Source organism: Aethalodelphis obliquidens, unplaced genomic scaffold (genome assembly GCF_003676395.1).
Source record: "Aethalodelphis obliquidens isolate GAN/ISIS:26980383/991018 unplaced genomic scaffold, ASM367639v1 scaffold12, whole genome shotgun sequence".
In the NCBI taxonomy this organism is placed as follows: domain Eukaryota; kingdom Metazoa; phylum Chordata; class Mammalia; order Artiodactyla; family Delphinidae; genus Aethalodelphis; species Aethalodelphis obliquidens.
In genome coordinates this window covers 17,807,045-17,827,485 of record NW_020837956.1, presented here as the reverse complement: position 1 = coordinate 17,827,485, position 20,441 = coordinate 17,807,045, and the positions used below count along the sequence as shown (strand labels likewise).

The 20,441-nt window shown below is 39.7% G+C and overlaps 1 protein-coding gene across 3 annotated transcripts in view; it reads left to right on the top strand.

Moving 5' to 3' along the window:
- Positions 1 to 20,441, top strand: part of TTC27 (tetratricopeptide repeat domain 27) — a 180,713-nt gene that overhangs the window by 111,910 nt on the left and 48,362 nt on the right. For all 3 annotated transcript variants that reach the window (XM_027113427.1, XM_027113428.1, XM_027113429.1), the window contains one exon: positions 9,747 to 9,974. In XM_027113427.1, coding sequence (XP_026969228.1) covers positions 9,747 to 9,974 — 228 coding nt within the window. The remainder of the gene's footprint in view (positions 1 to 9,746; positions 9,975 to 20,441) is intronic.

The following is a 20,441-nucleotide window of genomic DNA, read 5'->3' as shown; positions in this document are numbered from 1 at the left end:
TGACTTAATTTTATGCTGAGATTCACTGTGCCTAGTCATTGCTGTAAAGTTGTATTAAGAATAGTAATTAGTTGTGTGGAATTACAAAATAAAATAGATATGTAAGATATGTATATATGTGTGGGTAAGGGAATGGTCTTTGGGGTTTGCAGGTTCCTGTAGGCACCCCAGGTTCATTTCAGCCATTTGCCACTTGAAGTATGCCTTTGCATGTTTGGGAATGTATTTTTATCCTACTTCATAGATGTTAAGATGACAAATTTCTTGTATTGTGTAAGAACATACATCTGTGTTTTCCAGTAGGGAAGCCAGAAATACTAAAGCTTTTCACATTCTGTGAAGATTTCTGACCACCCACATTTTGACACTGCAGAAGTGATATTACAAGCCCTTGTGCTTTATTTATGTTCACTGGGCACATCTTTTTTAGTTCTTTATTTGGTAATAAATTATATAAATTGAGTGGATAAGTGGAGGAGGGAAGAGAAAATAGAACATTTTGGAGAGAGTGAGGAAGACTGAGGGTGTGACTAATTGAAGAGAGCAAATATATTGCCTGCAAGCATTGCCCTTGGGGGAGATAAGTCTGTCGGCAGGATGAAGAGGTGTAAGTGCTCAAGGAGAAAGAATTGACTTATCTAAAGAAACGTGGGATAGGAATTTGAGGAAAAAAGAGGCCAATTTAGACCAAGCAGAGTCACTGCTCTAGTGTTTCTTACCTTCTTCTGGAAGCTGCCCCACTCTCGCCCTCCAGACCCATCTTCCAGAATTGATATTATTTATTATTGATATATAGGCATTTATAACTGTAAATTTTCCTCTAAGCACTGCTTTCACTGCATCCCATAAGTTTTGGCATATTATATATTTGTTTCCATTTATCTCAAAGTGTTTTCAATTTCCCTGTGATTTCTTTCTTGACTTACTGTTTATTTAACAGTGTGTTGTTTAATTTCCACATATTTGTGAATTTCTCAAATTTCTTTGTTACTGATTTCTAATTTCATCCCATTGTAGTTGGAGAATATCCTTTGTGTGACTTCTACACTTTCAGATTTATTGAGACATTTTATGACCTAACATATAGTATATCTTCTGGAGAATGTTCTGTGTGCACTTGAGAAGAATGTGTATTCCACTGTTGTTGGACAGAGTGTCCTTTAAGTGTCTGTTGGGTCTAGTTGGTTTATAGCATTGTTCAAGTCTTCTATTTCTGTCTTCTGTATAGTTGTTCTATTCATTATTAAAAGTTGGATGTTGAAGTCTCCAAATATTATTGTTGAATTTGTATTTCTCCCTTCAGATCTGTCAGTTTTTGCTTGGGGCTCTGTTGTTAGGTGAGTATATACTCGCAACTATTCTATCTTCTTGATGGAGTGAATATTTATCATTAAAATATGCCTTTCTTTGTTCTAGTAACAATTTTTGTCTTAAGGTGTATTTTGTCTTATATTAGTATAGCTACTCCAGCTTTCTTTTGGTTACTGTTTCCACGATGTGTTATCTTCCTTTTTATTTTTTAAAAATTTTCAATCTGTTTGTGTCTGAATCTAAAGTGTGTCCCTTGTAGACAGCATTTAGTTGAATCATAATTGTAAAATCCTTTCTGTCAATCTTGCCTTTGATTGGAGTATTTAATCCCTTTACATTTAATTTAATTACTGATAGTGTAGGATGTATGTTGGTCATTTTGTTTTCTATATGTCTTTTTTATTTCCCCATTACTGCCTTCTTTGTGGCTAAATGGTTGTTTTCTACTTCTAGTATACCATTTTAATTCCGTTGTCATTTCTTTTACTTTTTTTTCTTTTTGAGTTTCTTAGTCCTTGTACTAGGCATTATTTAAAATAGCAGATTTTAAGCGTCTTTTAAGTCCATCATATGGACATCCTCAGGGATGGTTTCTACTTTTTTTTCCCATGTAAGGGCCATACTTTCTTGTTTCTTTGTGTAGTTTCAGATTGGTTAGCTCAATGGTCAGCTAATGATTGGACAGAAAATTCCTTAAATGCCTAAATTAAGAAGTCTCCCAGTCTTTGATGGTGGGCTCTAGGTGTGTGTGTGTTGGGGTACGCTTTCAGCACTTAGCCAGGCAGTTGACAACTCTGCCTTAGCATTCACTAACTGCTTGTGCAAAGCCTCAGGGTCATCCTGAGGTGAGAGCATAGGGCCTTCTCAGGTCTTTCCTGAACATGTGCACAGCCCTACACATGCATGGACTTCTAGATTCCCACCAATATGGTGGAGTTTTTCAAAGCCCTTATGTATATCTCGTTCCCTTATTTTCCTTTAAGTGTTTTGTATAGCCTATTGTTTGTCCCAGCTGTTACTACCTCAGGCAGCTGCAGAATTAATTAATTGTCTCTAATTGTTTTTGACAAAGGGTAGTCACTGGACAAGTTCAGAGTTAGGTTAAGTAAAGACAGCTTTGCAAGTGGGCTCTTCCAGGGAACCACCAGACAATTTTCTGGGAATGAAACTTCAGAGGAGCTCCAAACCCATTTTGTTCCCTCTGGTGGCTGCTGGGCTGATAATTTTCCCATGATAATATGCTGTTGGTTTTCAAGGCTAGTGCAGAGCTGGAGAAGAGGGAATAGGAATGGTACATGTTAAAATGACACAAAGCTTGCTGTTCTTACCAAGAGTTTTATCATTTTCTTGAATAAACACTCCCTGGGTTATTTCAAATCTTTGATTAATTTCCAGAGTTCTGAAAAAGTTGATTCTAACACTTTTTTCCAGTTTTCTTTGTTGCTTTTGTGGTGCAGGGAAATTTTAGAGGTCCTTATACCACCATTTTTGCTGATGTGAAAATAGGAAAAGTATTGAACCTGAAATCAAGGTCCTGTTTTTCAACTTAGTAGGTTTTGGTTTTGGGCTTACCAGTTGATCAAGGAATCTAAACTTGTATTTGTCTTAAAAATGGGCATATTAGTATCTACCTCTCAGAATTATTACAGAGGTTAAGTGAGATAATGCATTTAATAATGTGCTGAATAAAAACTAATCTGTAAATACTGTCAGATGGAAGGACACGTAAGGCATTTAAAAGGAAAAATGAAAAAAAACAATTTTATCATTCAGGTTTTGTTTATGAAAGCAGAGCCACTTTGAGTATTTTGGGGAATAGAGGTTCGCTAAAAGAATTAGATATTACACACATGTGGGAAGGAAGATGAAGGAGTGAAAGAGGGAGTAAGAGGATCAGGGAAAGAATCATTTAACGATCCACTTGAAGCATTGGCACAAGTGCATCAGTCAGAACTTACAGGGGAATCTGAGAAGCCACGTACTTCCAGCCATTGCAATGGGAGGATGAAGAAGGAACTTGTGGAGAGGTCTGTGGAAAGCTGTTGGATCTCTGTAGCTACAAGCTCCGTGGGTCCAAAGTGAAGTGTCTTATGGTGGGCCTGGGATTGCTATTGGTTGGCAGGGCCAGCAAGCGGAAAGACAAGATGGACACATAGAGCATGGTCGAGCTGGGATCTTCAGGACATCTCTGCCTCTTGTTTGATGTCATATTTAACCATGACAACCTTCCAAGAGTAAAGGATGTTTGTTGCTTTACTTCTGCCTTTCAAATCCTTAGCAAGTTTCCCTTCTGACCAACTCTAACACGAAATCAGAAGGGAAAGGGATTTTAGGAAACGTAGTTCCCAGCTTAAGCAAATACATAGCATGATCTGGTACATATGACTATGCAGTGGTTTAGTCCTTTTACTTGGGAGTTTACTTATTTGGAAAGTGACAAACTACTAATAGGCCCAGAGTATTGTATTTTTTAATACAATTAATTATTTTTTATTTTTTTGGCCAGTTTTTTGGATCTTAGTTTCCTGACCAGGGATCAAACCCACTGGACTGCCAGGGAATTCCCAGACACAGAGTATTTTATAGATTGTGTTGTATATGTAAAGAAGAATTTCTGATTTGGGGGGAAACGTAGTTTCTTCAAAAGAGGTTTAGATATTGAAGCATTCTTAGGGCATATAAGAACAAAAATAACTAGAAATAATAACAAAAATAACACATAAACATTTATTTTACATATCTTGCTTTATTTAATAGATGAGTTCCTTCTAAGGAACGTATAAAATGAATTTTTATAAATGAAAATTTTCCTAATAACAAATTACAGTGACAAGAGTATATAATTTCCAATTGGTTTTTGGTTGACATTGGCATATAATTTTTTATTTTAGTTTCTTGACCTTTTTTATTAGCATGATGTCATCAAGACTGGTAAGGCCTAATGGAATAGTGAGACAATCAAGGTACTTGCAGACTGAATTATACCATAAGTCTATGAAATTCTGAGGAAAGACAGGGAAGTCTACCTTTCTCTGTGCTAGTTAAAGCCCACTGCATTTGATGTTGCCTGGCTATTGGGTAGAGAAAAATGTATTTGTTGTATCAGTACCTGCTTAGCATATGTCAGGGGCTGTGATTATTTGCTACAGTAAAGAGATCATGTCTGGAACAGTAGCTATAATTAGAGCACCATTACATTAAGTTTATAATAATCTATGACACTTTCCAGGACCCGTCTGTGTTCTCAATTTAAATGGGTAGGTTAAACGGCCCATGCACACACGTACAAACACACACACTTTGCAGTGTCTCTCAAGTTTTTGATAGTGGCGCACATGTCTGTGGTTTATATAGATAATGCGGTGTTGCTTTGGGTTTTCTCTTTTAATGAGGAGAAGCAGCTTCGGAGGCTTTCACTTGGCCCTTTATTGGCCCACAGTAGCACTCACTGTGGACTCTGCTTGTTGCTGGATGTATGTAATTCAGCTCTGTATTCAACTAGGGAAGTAACCACTGGGTGGGTTCGGGACTTAGTCCATCCCATGGTAGGCTTAGTATCTCCCATAAACCCGCTAACTCGACATGGTGATATTCTGGGTCCCCAGGGATTAGCAGTAACTAAGAGCTAATCAACCCTGAAAAGAGGAGGTATTTCTTTTTCCCCAGGATAAAATTACCTGGTAAATGGTTATAATTACTTATTTAGGGAAGAAGAATTGTGGTATACACGTGTTATGTTATCACAGGGTCCTTTCTCACCAGTACTGAGTTGCTTGCTTAGGTATTTGTTTGCTTATAAGAGGCTCTGAGTCTGTGAAATGACTCAGGGATAGGAATTGGGTGAGAGACAGTGTGTCAGCATGGTGATTCAGGTCAGACATCTAGTCTCCAAATCTAGATTTTTTTTTTAAGTCTTACGTAGATCAAGTTGTACTTAGTTGGCTGTTTATCTAATTTGGTTAAAAATCTTTATGATCAGTTGGCCATCACCTATGATCCATGCTAGTCACACCATTCTACTTATCACTCTGGATGTGCCTGTTACAAAGAACTGTGTTCGTCTTGCTTCCAGGGGCTATCAGCAAGTCTCTGCTACCTTGGCTTCTGATCATCCCCACTGAAATCAGGAAGCCCATTTAACAGAAGGACCTCTCGGCTTTACCCCCAGCTTACATAGGATATCTACTATAGCACTTTTCAAAATGCTGATACTCCCAGGTATAATGTATTTCTCAAAGTCAGGGTGAAAGGAGTATCCCCTTGGCCTTAATGGGGGACACAGGTAGGGTGGGTAACAGGTTGCAAATGCTAAATTAACAACAGCCTTTTCTTCTGAGTTGTTGGATTCTTTCTTCCATATTACACCAAGGAATTTTTGGCATCTCAGCCTTCGTTTTGGCCATGTTTGAGTCTAGGTTTTAGTCAAGCAGTTGAGCAAATAGTTGGAAGCATCCCCAGCTGCTTGCGTTAGAACTGTGAATCAAAATTTTCTGATGAGTGTCTACATTAAGCTGATTTAAAATTATGATCCTCTTTGTCTATGGTCTAGCTCCCTTAGAATCTTTTTCCACATGGTCCCAAGGTTTTCTCTGTAGAAAGTAACAAAATCTTGCAGTTCTTTTTGTGTATAAACCCATTTACATGTCTGGAGGCAATGAGGGGTGGGAGGGGTTAGGTAATAGGAGAGAATTGGCATTCTCTTGCAAGGTAACTCCTTGAGGTGTAGTTGTTACACTGTCCTTAAGCAAGGTAGCACTAGTCTTATCAGATAGGGGAGGGTTGCCTCTGCTGGCTTAGGAAACTCCATAGAATCTGGGGGTTTTCTGTTATCTGAATCGTCCCAAATGTCTCCATTTAAATTCTTGGGTCTTGCTCTTTTATAATCAGTGCCCTCTTCTCCTGGCCACGACGAAGTAACTGGCACTAGAGTAACCCTCTCGCTTTAAACAACTGTTGCAGTTATTATTGGTATATAACAAACCACATCAAAACATAGTGGCTTAAAACAATAGCAGTTGTTTAGTTCATTGTTTCTGGGGAACAGAAATTTAGGAAGGCCACTTATGACATGAGAAAGGTGAGGTGATACAGTATTAACTCTAAATGAACTTAGATCAATTGAAGATGCACACGAGTAGCCCTAGAGCAATCATGAAAATTTAATAAAATGATGTGTAGCTAAGAGGCAATAGAGGAAATAAAATGAATCAGTAAAGCATATTTGATTAACCCAATCAAATGCCCTAACTTTCACATAGAACTAGTGAAAGTGAATTCATCCTATATTGTAATTCAGCAATCCTACAAGAGCAATGCCTGCATCTGATTTTTGCCTGTACCAGCTTGGCAGCGACAAGGAAAACAAATTCTTTTAGGAAATTATAGAAATTCCCTGGTTCTCTGGCCTTGAGGATTTAAAACACTGAGTGTCCTTTTCTCTTTTTGAGCTGTCCAGTGAACTTAGGAGCAGCTGACCTACCTCACAGTCTTGCGCTCTCTCACAGTGTCCTGTCACTCAAACTGCAAAAGCCTTGCATTAGATCGGTGCTTCATTCTAAGTTACCGCAGGTGATAATTTAAGTAATCCTTTCATCACTGGATGTCATGGACTAGTGACGCTAAACCCTGTCATGATCACTGGATCCTCATTGTCTTCAACTCCAACCAGATCAGATAACCAATTACAAAATTTCATGTTTTTTTTTTTTAACATCTTTATTGGGGTATAATTGCTTTACAAAGGTGTGTTAATTTCTGCTTTATAACAAGGTTGTCAGTTATTCATATACATATGTCCCCATATCTCTTCCCTCTTGCATCTCCCTCCCTCCCACCCTCCCTGTCCCACCCCTCCAGGTGGTCACAAAGCACCAAGCTGATCTCCCTGTGCTATGTGGCTGCTTCCCACTAGCTATCTATTTTACGTTTGGTAGTGTATATATATCCATGCCACTCTCTCACTTTGTCCCAACTTACCCTTCCCCCTCCCTCCCTGTGTCCTCAAGTCCATTCTCTAGTAGGTCTGCATCTTTATTCCCATCCTGCCCCTAGGTTCTTCATGACCTTTTTTTTTTTTTTTAGATTCCACATATATGTATTAGCATATGGTACTTGGTTTTTCTCTTTCTGACTTACTTCACTCTGTATGACAGACTCTAGGTCCATCCACCTCACTACAAATAACTCAATTTCATTTCTTTTTATGGCTGAGTAATATTCCATTCTATCTATGTGCCACATCTTCTTTATCCATTCATCTGCCGATGGACACTTAGGTTGCTTTCATGTCCTGGCTATTGTAAATAGAGCTGCAGAGAACATTGTGGTACATGACTCTTTGAATTATGGATTTCTCAGGGAATATGCCCAGTAGTGGGATTGCTGGGTTATATGGTATCAGTATCAAAAAAACAAACAACCCAATCCAAAAATGGGCAGAAGACCTAAATAGACATTTCTCCAAAGAAGATATACAGACTGCCAACAAGCACATGAAAGAATGCTCAACATCATTAATCATTAGAGAAATGCAAATCCAAACTACAATGAGATATCATCTCACACTGGTCAGAATGGCCATCATCAAAAAATCTACAAACAATAAATGCTGGAGAGGGTGTGGAGAAAAGGGAACCCTCTTGCACTGTTGCTGGGAATGTAAATTGATACAGCCACTATGGAGAACAGTATGGAGGTTCCTTATAAAACTAAAGTTTCACTTTTTTCAGGAGTGTACTGACAGCAGTAACTTCTGTACCCAGTTACTGTAATGGTCACTGTTTAATTGCAGACCACAGAATCCACTCTAGCAGTTTAAAGCAGAAGTGGGAGAGTGTGGGTTTCGAGTTTTAGTGACGTGCTGTCAAGAGAAATGCCTCAACTACACTGTAAGGTCATTTCAGCAAAAATCCTGCTGTGGCTACAATCTGTTATACACAATTTGGTTGAATACATACACGTATATACATAAAAATAAATATATTAAATACAAAGTATATTGAAATGTACCTACTGAAAATATATCGAATACGGAATTATAGTTAGATACATTAATAACTGCTGTATTATCTGTGAATAAAGGAATTACATGGATTATATTTGAAAACTTCATGTTTATTTTGGCCATTTAGGACTTGGAATTGTTTTCTCTTAGAACCTGTTTTATAAATTCTGGTTTCATTTTCAGACTAGCCTAAAAGACCTACATAACCCATACTGTATCAGAAATGCAAAAGAGGCCATAGCATCCGAAGACACTTTCAGAAGCACAGCCGTCTTTTAAAAGATTTCACAAAAATTAGACTGCTTAAGACTTAAATTATAGATACGTTGAACCTAAAGAAAATAAGATATACAGACTTTAAGATTGCCAGCCATGCAAGTTAGGGGGTCTAAACTACCATTCTAGCTACCAAAGGATGGCTTCCTGGTTATCTCCATCCACTTCGGCCAAGGCTGTATTGGCATATTTGGTGACCCCACTGCTGTTCATGTGGAAGTATTTGTATGTGAGGATGGAAAGTAGAGCTGCTACCATGCTTCTTGCCCTCTGTTGAAATTAATCAGAAATGGGGGTGGGGGTGGGTAACAGACATGGGTGGGGGAAGTGAGATAGTATATGTCACAAGTACAGAGTTAGCTTGGGTGACAAGGTGAATCCGAATTGTGGACACATGAGAATAATACCCAAGCCATGTACTGAGGATGGTCTTTAATTTCTACAGTGAATGGACTGTCTGGAAGCAGGTCTCATGTTGGCAAGGTTTTTTGTTTGTTTGTTTTTTTGGCCACGCTGCACGGCATGCAGGATCCTAGTTCCCCAACTGGGGATCGAACCGTGCCCTCTGCAGTGGAAGCACGGAGTCCTAACTACTGGCACCAGGGAATTCCAGCAGGTTTTATCTGTGAGGTGTGATGTAGTTCGGTTAAGAGGTAGGTGTTTAGCAGTGCCTGTTAAATTGTACCCTCTCCCTTCTTTTATAAATTTTTCAGCGATCCCAGGCTCCTGAAGCATACCATTTTTAAAAAGGGAAAACATACTTTTCATTGCTATTGGGTGGAGGTGAACTGAAGGCTCTGCTCTAACAAATGGTCACAGTGGTGACAACTGGAGCAGGGAGCAGGGAAAAGGGGAGCTAAGTGAATCCCCCCCAGTATCATGAAGTCAGCCTCTCCTCGGGGCCTTTTCTTGAGGATTCCAGAGGCCAGCAAAGCGTGTTCGCCTCTTACTTCTTGTTCCTCTGTTACTTGTACCATATTGATCTCCTACTGTTCCTCTTTTTTTCAGCCTGTGTGCTAGATGCATGAAATAAGCAGGTCATCTCAAACTTTGAAAATAAAATTTTGGATCATGTGACATAAAAGATTGTATATGTGCTAAAAAATAGGCATTTGTCACTGTTCAGCAATTTAGTTATTTCTGTTGTTATTTCTAGGCAGAAGAAATCCTCAGGCAAGAGCTGGAGAAAAAAGAAACACCAAGTCTATACTGCTTGCTTGGAGATGTCCTTCGAGAGCACTCTTACTACGACCAGGCCTGGGAGTTGTCTCAGCACCGCAGTGCTCGCGCCCAGCGCTCCAAAGGCCTCCTCCATCTGCGAAGCAAAGAGTTTAAAGAATGTGTGGAGTGCTTTGAACGCTCGGTGAAGATTAATCCCATGCAGGTTAGACAGTTCATAAAGCCTCATCTGCTCTTGTCTTTCTTTGATTTTGACTTACTGAATGAACACCCATTTTCTTTCATAAAGACTGGGGAGCTCATCTGTGAGCTAAGGACCTAGCCTTTAGAATACTTCTTGCTTGTCACTAAGAGTGGACAGGTTGCTTTTCTCTTACTCGCTTTCTTTTGTGCTTCTTTTATTCACTTTTCTGTTTCATTTTGTTATTTCTCTCTGTTAACTGTCCTTAACACAAATACAGCTATTAAAGTTAGGCTCCATTTTGAGTAGATATACTAGGAAGGAAGTGAATGAGAGTCAAAATTACAGGCAGTGAAGGACTCTGCAAGTAATTGTTGATGTCAATAATGAAAGAAAAACCTTTATATAAAAAGGGTAACATATAGAATGGGTAGTTGATCATTTTAGGGAAAAAAAAAGTCTGTATTTACATGCACAGAAGCATTTTTAAATGTTTAAAAAAATTTTTAAGATTTGAAAAAATAATGCAAAAGGAACCTGGATCTTTAAAATAAGTAAGTGCAAGATAAATCCACAGGAGAGGACCTAATTTTGAGGGGAAAAGATCAGCCTAGTTTGTATTACATGCTATTCAGTTAGTTAAATGGTTTTATTCCTAGAAATGTTTATTTTTTTTAACCAAACTTTCTTTATGACTGCTTTCCCAATCACCAAAGTCACACATACCTGTCAACCATCCTCCTGACAAACATGCACACCGACTTAGTATAATTTTAGTTATAATACTAATTTAATATCAGCCACTAATATTTACTGAGTACTTACTATGAGCCAGGTACCTCTTTGGGCACTTTGCCAGTATTTGAACCCAGACAGTCTCACTCCAGAGCCAGCAGTCTGTTCTTTTTTAAATTGTGATAAAAAGCCTGTAACATAAAATTTACCATGTTAACCATTTCTAAGTGTACAGTTCAGTAGTGTGAAGTACATTAACTTTGTTGTGTAGCCATTGCCACCACCCATCCCTACAACTCTTTTCATCCTGCAGAACTGAAACTCTGCACCCAGTAAACAGTAGCTCCCGGTTCTCCTCCCATGACTCTAGTCCCTAAAAACCACTGTACTTTCTGTCTCTATGAATTTGGCTACTCTAAGTACCTCATATGAGTGGGATCATACAGGATTTGTCCTTTTGTGACTGGCGTATTTCACTTAGCGTAACGCCCTCAAGGTTCATCCATGTTGTATCGTGTGTCAGAATTTTCTTTCTTTTAAGACTGAACGATATTTCACTGTATGTACATACCAGTTATTTTATCCATTCATCTGTCGATGGACACTGGGTTGCTCCTACCTCTTGTCTGTTGTGTAGTGCTGTAATGAATGAGGGTGTGCAGAAAGGGTCACTTTTGAACTGGGTAGACTTGGGGCATATCTTTTACATTGAAAAAAAATCAGAACACATTTTTTTTTTAATGACAGGTTGAGCTAATTGCTTACTTTCCTCGCTCTGGGTAGTGATTACAATGAGAATCTTTCTCATCTGTAGGCTGGTGAGAAGCCTGGAGAAGAGAGTAGGACAGGTGGGAGTACAGAATATCAGCAGAAACTGACAGTTGCATTTCGCAGCAAGAATGCTTACATAGAGTTGGTTGTTGTTGACAACTTGCTCTATCTCAGAGTTCTCAACTGGGGACGATTTTGTCTCCGGGTCCTTTGGCAATGGTGGGGAGGTGAAGGGGTGCACTACTGACATCTAGTGGGTAGAGACCAGGGATGCTGCCAAACATCCCATAATGCTCAGCACAGCCCTCCACAATAAAGAATTATCCCAGCTAAAATGTCAGTAGTGCCAAGGTTGAGAAACCCTGCATTAACTTGATTATCACTGGACACTTTTTTTTTGGTAGAAAATAGAACTCAGTATTGTGTTACTAAAATTTTACTTTTATGGAAAACTGTATCATATCCTTGCTTATCTGTTTAAAGTTTACCCAACCACAGCTGCCATAAGGAGTGGGGAAAATAAATTCCCTCCCTTAGCCTCCATCGCCTAAGTTAAATCACGCACATGGATTGTTTTCTCAAGCACACAGTCTCTTAACGTCCAGCCTTAACATTGTCCTCCTGCCTCACTGGCTACTCCTTCTCAGTCTTCTTTGCTGGTTCCTAGGGCTTAGTCGTTGGGCTGTATATCTCTGTCTACACTCACTCCCTTGATTTAATCTAGTCCCATAGCTTAAATACCATCTGTATGCTGACAACTCCCAAAAGTTTATTTTCAGTCCTGTCTTCTCCCCTTAATCGTAGACTTCCGTATCTCACTGCATTCTCAGTCTCCCCATTCGTTACTCTGACTAAACATTTCTAATATCCGAAATACTGTTCTCCCCCTCCTAAAAGCTTTTGCCCCCAAGATCATCCCCGTCCCTGTAAGTGGCAGCCTGTTTGGTCTTGGATTCATCCTTGATTTCTATTTCCCTCATATCCCACATCTAATCTATCAGTAAATCCTAGGAGATCTGCCTTTGAAATATATCCAGAATTGGACAACTGCTTGCTACCTGCAACCATTCTGGTCAAATACCCATCACCTCTCACCTAGTTAATATATTACCTCCTTACTGGTCTTCCTGCCTCTGTCTTGTTACAATCTGCCTATACTCAATGAACATCCAAGTTGATCCTTCCAAATGCAAGTCATATGTGTCATTCCTCTGCTCCATCACCTGTGATAATAGCCAGGTCTCTGACTGGCTCAAGGCTTTTCCAAACCTAGCCCCTGTTGCTTCTTTACCTTCCTCCTCCCATTCTCCCCCTCGCTCACCCCACACTAGCCTCTTTGTTCTTCCCTGAACATTCCAGGCACATTTCTGCCTCTGGGTTTCATCACTTGCTGTTCCTCTGCCTGGAATGTTCTTCTTCTGGATAGATATCTGCATACCTTGCTCCATGACCTCATTCACTTCTGGGATCAAATGTCACTTTCTCAGAGAAACCTTCCATAATCATTCTATTTAAAATCACACCCCCACTTTCCACCCTTACCTTACATTCCTTATTTTCCTTCCCTACTTTATTTTTCTCCATAGTACTTAGCACCTTCTAATATTATATATAGCTTACTTAAAAAAAAAAATCTTTTTCTCCTCCACTACAGTGTAAGTTCTATGAAGGTAGAAATTTTTATCTGCATGGTTCATTCACATTTTCCTAGTGCTTGTAACAGTGCCTAGCACATATTGGGTCTTTAATAAATAATTGTTGAATGAGTGAACAAACGATATCTTCAACCAGTTATTCGATCAAATACATATTAATTGTCTGCTGTACACATGGCACGGAACCAGAGGAGGAAGCAGTAGCAGCAGATCACCAGATGGCCTGGTTTGTACCCTCTGCTACAGTCTAGTGAAGTGGACATAGACAAAGCTAGCCAACAGTATGAGGCCTCAAAGAAAAACCCAGAGAGTAATTTTTAAGACACTAGTTTTATAGAGGCCAAAGAGACTATTTCTGCCTTTTGTAGACAATGATGAAGAGAGGATGGTGAATTGGGCTTTGAAGGACACATAATACTTGAACAGGCCAATGGAAAGGCAGTGGTGAGGGCATTCCAGGCAGGTGAACAGTTTGAGCCCAGCCCTGGAAACACAAAGAGAAGGGGTGTGTGTGTGTGTGTGTGTGTGTGTGTGTGTGTGTGTGTATGTGTATGTGTATGTGTACAGAGTGTTAGTGAATAGGCTAGTTTTTTTTTTTTTTTTTTGCTGTACGCGGGCCTCTCACTGTTGTGGCCTCTCCCGTTGCAGAGCACGGGCTCCGGACACGCAGGCTCAGCGGCCGTGGCTTACGGGCCCAGCCGCTCCGCGGCATGTGGGATCTTCCCAGACTGGGGCATGAACCCGTGTCCCCTGCATCGGCAGGCGGACTCCCAACCACTGTGCCACCAGGGAAGCCCAATAGGCTAGTTTTTTAGAGTGAAAGGGAATAGGACAGTCCCAGTGGGAAAGCTAGACTGGAGCCAGATTATGGAAGGTCTTGAAGGTGAGGCCTTTGTTTTTTTTATTTGGCAGGTAGGAGGCTATTAAAGGGTTGATTTGTGTTTGGCTTTGTTGAATTGAAGGAATGTGGTGTGCATGGAGGTGATTTAAGAATATTGTTCTGGCAACTCTGTGGCCATGGGAGACACTAGATGTAGGCAGGCTTAGGAACTATAGCAGTGGTCTAGCAGGACAGTTGTCTGTGGGGGAGGGGCAATAGGAAAGAAGGGGTGGAGTAAGGGAATTCGCAAGGGAGGACTTGACAGGGCCCAATGGTCTCATTATATGATTTCAAATTAATTACTTAGCAAGACAAAGAAATGACAATTGCTCCAAGCAGCGTCACAGAGCAAACATATTATGTGAGGATATTTTGCAGTTTGTCATATGGATCGAATTCAGGCAGGCTGTAAGCCATGCCAAAATATGCAGGCATATGATGCTACAGTTGTACAGAACTACTACAGGATGCAAACTTGAATGCTGTAGACTTACTATAACTCTTGATGCAAGTTTGAATTGTCTCTGAAGAAGGAGAGCTCCTACATGCTGTTGTCTCCTCTAAGTCCTGGAATGAAAGGAAAATAGAAAAAGAGAATTTAAAAAATTCTATCCCTGCTTTTCTGACATATCCAAACAATTAGGTTTAATAACAAAACTCAGGCAAATGAGAGAGATATTTGAATGGCTTTTGTGCATTGTAATGGCTTCCTGAAATCAAATTGTTATAAAAATAGGAATGTTTGGTTTTATATTAGGGATGGTCTACAAAACTAAATGCATTTGTCTATGGTGCATTTGTTAGAGAACCAGAAGATGTGTGTACCATTTGCATTTGTGTTGAGATTGCTAGCTACCATTCGTTTACCCCTACCTGTTTAATTTTCCCAAGTAACTTTTGAAACTAGTAAAATTCAAAATCAACCGTAGACTTCTGGGGATTGTGGGCTGTTAGAAGCTGAAGTGGATGGTAATAGGAACATACATATGGATAATTACCTTAAACGTAAAAAGATTAAATGCTCCAACCAAAAGACATAGACCAGCTGAATGGGTACAAAAACAAGACCCCTATATATGCTGTCTACAAGAGACCCACTTCAGAACTAGGGACACATACAGACAAAGTGAGGGGATGGAAAAAGATATTCCATGCAAATGGAAATCAAAAGAAAGCTGGAGTAGCAATTCTCATATCAGACAAAATAGACTTTAAGACAAAGGCTATTACAAGAGACAAAGAAGGACACTACATAATGATCAAGGGATCAATCCAAGAAGAAGATATAACAATTGTAAATATTGATGCACCCAACATAGGAGCACCTCAATACATAAGCAAATGCTAACAGCCATGAAAGGGGAAATCAACAGTAACACAGTTATAGTAGGGGACTTTAACACCCCATTTTCACCAATGGACACAGATCATCCAAAATGAAAGTAAATAAGGAAACACAAGCTTTAAGTGATACATTAAACAAGATGGACTTAATTGATATTTATAGGACATTCCATCGAAAAACAACAGAATACACTTTCTTCTCAAGTGCTCATAGAACATTCTCCAGGATAGATCATATCTTGGGTCACAAATCAAGCCTTGGTAAATTTAAGAAAATTGAAATGTATCAAGTATCTTTTCCGACGACAATGCTATAAGACTAGATATCAGTTACAGGAAAAAATCTGTAAAACACACAAACACGTGGAGGCTAAACAATACACTACTAAATAACCAAGAGATCACTGAAGAAATCAAAGAGGAAATCAAAAAACACCTAGAAACAAATGACAGTGAAAACAACGACCCAAAACCTATGGGATACAGCAAAAGCAGTTCTAAGAGGGAAGTTTATAGCAATGCAAGCCTACCTCAAGAAACAAGAAACATCTCAAATAAACAACCTAAGCTTACACCTAAAGCAATTAGAGAAAGAAGAACAAAAAACCCCCAAAGTTAGCAGAAGGAAAGAAATCATAAAGATCAGATCATAAGTAAATGAAAAAGAAATGAAGGAAAAAATAGCAAAGATCAATAAAACTAAAAGCTGGTTGGTTCTTTGAGAAGATAAACAAAATTGATAAACCATTAGCCAGAATGATCACGAAGAAAAGGGAGAAGACACAAATGAATAGAATTAGAAATGAAAACAGAGACATAACAGCTGACACTGCAGAAATACAAAGGATCATGAGAGATTACTACAAGCAACTATATGCCAATAAAATGGACAACCTGGAAGAAATGGACAAATTCTTAGAAAAGCACAACCTTCTGAGACTGAACCAGGAAGAAATAGAAAATACAAACAGACCAATCACAAGTACTGAAATTGAGACTGTGATTAAAAATCTTCCAACAAACAAAAGCCCAGGACCAGATGGCTTCACAGGCGAATTCTATCAAACATTTTGAGAAGAGCTAACACCTATCCTTCTCAAACTCTTGCAAAATATAGCAGAGGGAGGAACACTCCCAAACTCATTCTATGAGGCCACCATCACCCTGATACCAAAACCAGACAAAGATGTCACAAAGAAAACTGTAGGCCAGTATCACTGATGAACATAGATGCAAAAATCCTCAACAAAATACTAGCAAACAGAATCCAACAGCACATTAATAGGATTATACACCATGATCAAGTGGGGTTTATCCCAGGAACGCAAGGATTCTTCAGTATATGCAAATCAATCAATGTGATACACCATATTAACAAATTGAAGAATAAAAACCATATGATCATCTCAGTAGATGCAGAAAACGCTTTTGACAAAATTCAACAGCCATTTATGATAAAAAAAAAAACCTCCAGAAAGTAGGCATAGAGGGAACTTACCTCAACATAATAAAGGCCATATATGACAAATCCACAGCCAACATCGTTCTCAATGGTGAAAGACTGAAACCATTTCCTCTAAGATTAGGAAAAAGACGAGGTTGTCTACTCTCACCACTGTTATTCAACATAGTTTTGGAAGTTTTAGCCACAGCAGTCAGAGAAGAAAAAGAAATAAAAGGCATCCAAATCGGAAAAGAAGAAGTAAAGCTGTCACTGTTTGCCGATGACATGATAATATACATAGAGAATCCTAAAGATGCTACCAGAAAACTACTAGAGCTAATCAATGAATTTGATAAAGTAGCAGGATACAAAATTAATGCACAGAAATCTCTTACATTCCTATACACTAATGTTGAAAAATCTGAGAGAAAAATTAAGGAAACACTCCCATTTACCACTGCAACAAAAACAATAAAATACCTAGGAATAAACCTGTCTAAGGAGACAAAAGACCTGTATGCAGAAAACTATAAGACACTGATGAAATAAAGATAATACAAATAGATGGAGATATACCATGTTCTTGGATTTGAAGCATCAACATTGTGAAAATGACTGTAGTACCCAAAGCACCCTACAGATTCAATGCAATCCCTATCGAACTACCACTGGCATTTTTCACAGAACTAGAACAAAAATTTCACAATTTATATGGAAACACAAAAGACCCCGAATAGCCAAAGCAATCTTGAGAAAGAAAAACGGAGCTCCAGGAATCAGTCTCCCGGACTTCAGACTATGCTACAAAGGTACAGTAATCATGACAGTATGGTACTGGCACAAAAACAGAAGTATAGATCAATGGAACAGGATAGAAAGCCCAGAGATAAACCCACGCACATATGGTCACCTTGTTTTTGATAAAGGAGGCAAGAATAAACAATGGAGAAAAGACAGCCTCCTCAATAATTGGTGCTGGGAAAACTGGACAGCTACATGTAAAAGAATGAAATTAGAACACTCCCTAACACCGTACACAAAAATAAATTCAATATGGATTAAAGACCTAAATGTAAGGCCAGACACTATCAAACTCTTAGAGGAAAACACAGGCAGAACACTCTATAACATAAATCACAGGAAGATCCTTTATGACCCACCTCCTAGAGAAATGGAAATAAAAACAAAAATAAACAAATGGGGCCTAATGAAATTTAAAAGCTTTTGCACAGCAAAGGAAACCATAAACAAGACGAAAAGACAACCCTCAGAATGGGAGAAAATATTTGCAAATGAAGCAACTGACAAAGGATTAATCTCCAAAATTTACAAGCAGCTCATGCAGCTCAATATCAAAAAAACAAACAATCCAATCCAAAAATGGGCAGAAGACCTAAATAGACATTTCTCCAAAGAAGATATACAGATTACCAACAAACACATGAAAGAATGCTCAACTTCATTAATCAATTGAGAAATGCAAATCAAAACTACAATGAGGGGGCTTCCCTGGTGGCGCAGTGGTTGAGAGTCCGCCTGCCAATGCAGGGGACACGGGTTCGTGCCCCGGTCCGGGAAGATCCCACATGCCGCGGAGGGGCTGGGCCCGTGAGCCATGGCCGCTGAGCTTGCGCGTCTGGAGCCTGTGCTCCGCAACGGGAGAGGCCACAACAGTGAGAGGCGCGCATACCGCAAAACAAACAAACAAACAAACAAACAAAAAAAACTACAATGAGGGCTTAACTGGTGGCGCAGTGGTTGAGAGTCCGCCTGCCGATGAAGGGGACACGGGTTTGTGCCCCGGTTCGGGAAGATCCCACATGCCGCGGAGCGGCTAGGCCCGTGAGCCATGGCCGCTGAGCCTGCGCGTCCGGAGGCTGTGCTCTGCAATGGGGGAGGCCACAACAGTGAGAGGCCTGCGTACGGCAAAACAAAAACAAAAACAAAAACAAAAAACTACAATGAGATATCATCTCACACTGGTCAGAATGGCCATCATCAAAAAATCTACAAACAATAAATGCTGGAGAGGGTGTGGAGAAAAGGGAACCCTCTTGCACTGTTGCTGGGAATGTAAATTGATACAGCCACTATGGAGAACAGTATGGAGGTTCCTTAAAAAAGTAAAAATAGAACTACCGTGCGACCCAGCAATCCCACTACTGGGCATATCCCCTGAGAAAACCATAATTCAAAAAGAGTCATGTACCACAATATTTATTGCAGCTCTATTTACAGTAGCCAGCACAGGGAAGCGACCTAAGTGTCCATCAACAGATGAATGGATAAAGAAGATGTGGCATATATATGCAATGGAATATTCCTCATCCATAAAAAGAAACGAATTTGAGTTATTTTTTGTTGTTTGATTTTTTTGTTTTTTTTTGCGATACGCAGGCCTCTCACTGTTGTGGCCTCTCCCGTTGCGGAGCACAGGCTCCAGAGGCGCAGGCCCAGCAGCCATGGCTCACAGGCCCAGCTGCTCCGCGGCACGCAGGATCTTGCCGGACTGGGGCACAAACCCGCGTACCCTGCATCGGCAGGCGGACCCTCAACCACTGTGCCCCCAGGGAAGCCCAGTTTGAGTTATTTGAAGTGAGGTGGATGGACCTAGAGTCTGTCATACAGAGTGAAGTAAGTCAGAAAGAGAAAAACAAATCCCATATGCTAACACATATATATGGAATCTAAAAAAAAAAAAAAAAAGGTCATGAAGGACCTAGGGGCAGGATAGGAATAAAGGTGCAGACCTACTAGAGAATGGACTTGAGGACACGGGGAGGGAGGGAGAAGGGTAAGCTGGGACAAAGTGTGAGAGTGTCATGGATATACATACACTACCAAATGTAAAACGGATAGCTAGTGGGAAGCAGCCGCATCACACAGGGATATCAGCTCGGTGCTTTGTGACCACCTAGAGGGGTGGGATAGGGAGGGTGTGAGGGAGGGAGATGCAAGAGGGAGGGGATATGGGGATATATGTGTATGTATAGCTGATTCACTTTGTTATAAAGCAGAAACTGACACAGCATTGTAAAGCAATGATACTCCAATAAAGAGGTTAAAAAAAAAAAAAAAAAAAGAAGCTGAAGTGGGGGAAGTGGTCACCAAACCTCCCAAGCAGAATTTTGTAGACTCCGGACCAGAATTAAAACATAAATCCTTAGGTCTACTCTTAGGTAGTTATTCTCATTGTCCCCTACTTTTATGCAAAAAATAAAATCAAAGAAATTGTTCAGATATCAAGCTAGTATGTGTAGCCCTGAAAAAGGAACATGTCACTTCCTATCATTTTTTACCCCTCCCTCAGCGCATACACTTTATTCCTTTTATTTTGTCAATTTCCCCCCTTACCCCCGTTAAAAATTTAAAATTTTCCTTGACTTTCCTCCTCAATTAACTGGTCATTTTTGTAAGGTTATATGATATTACTGGCAGTATATATATGGAAAGATACATGTATAGGCAGAAGGGCTATAGGAGTTGAGAGGAGGTGAGGGATCGCTGTGGACTGATGCAGGCAGAGATGGGACAGAAGTTAGCTCAGATGTTCACTGATTGATGCAAAGTGAGTAGATGTGCAGGAGGGGAACTAGCTTCACAGGTAGGAGAAAAGCATGAAGAAAGGTGAAGATTTGAGAGTTTACTAAGTGGCTATCCTA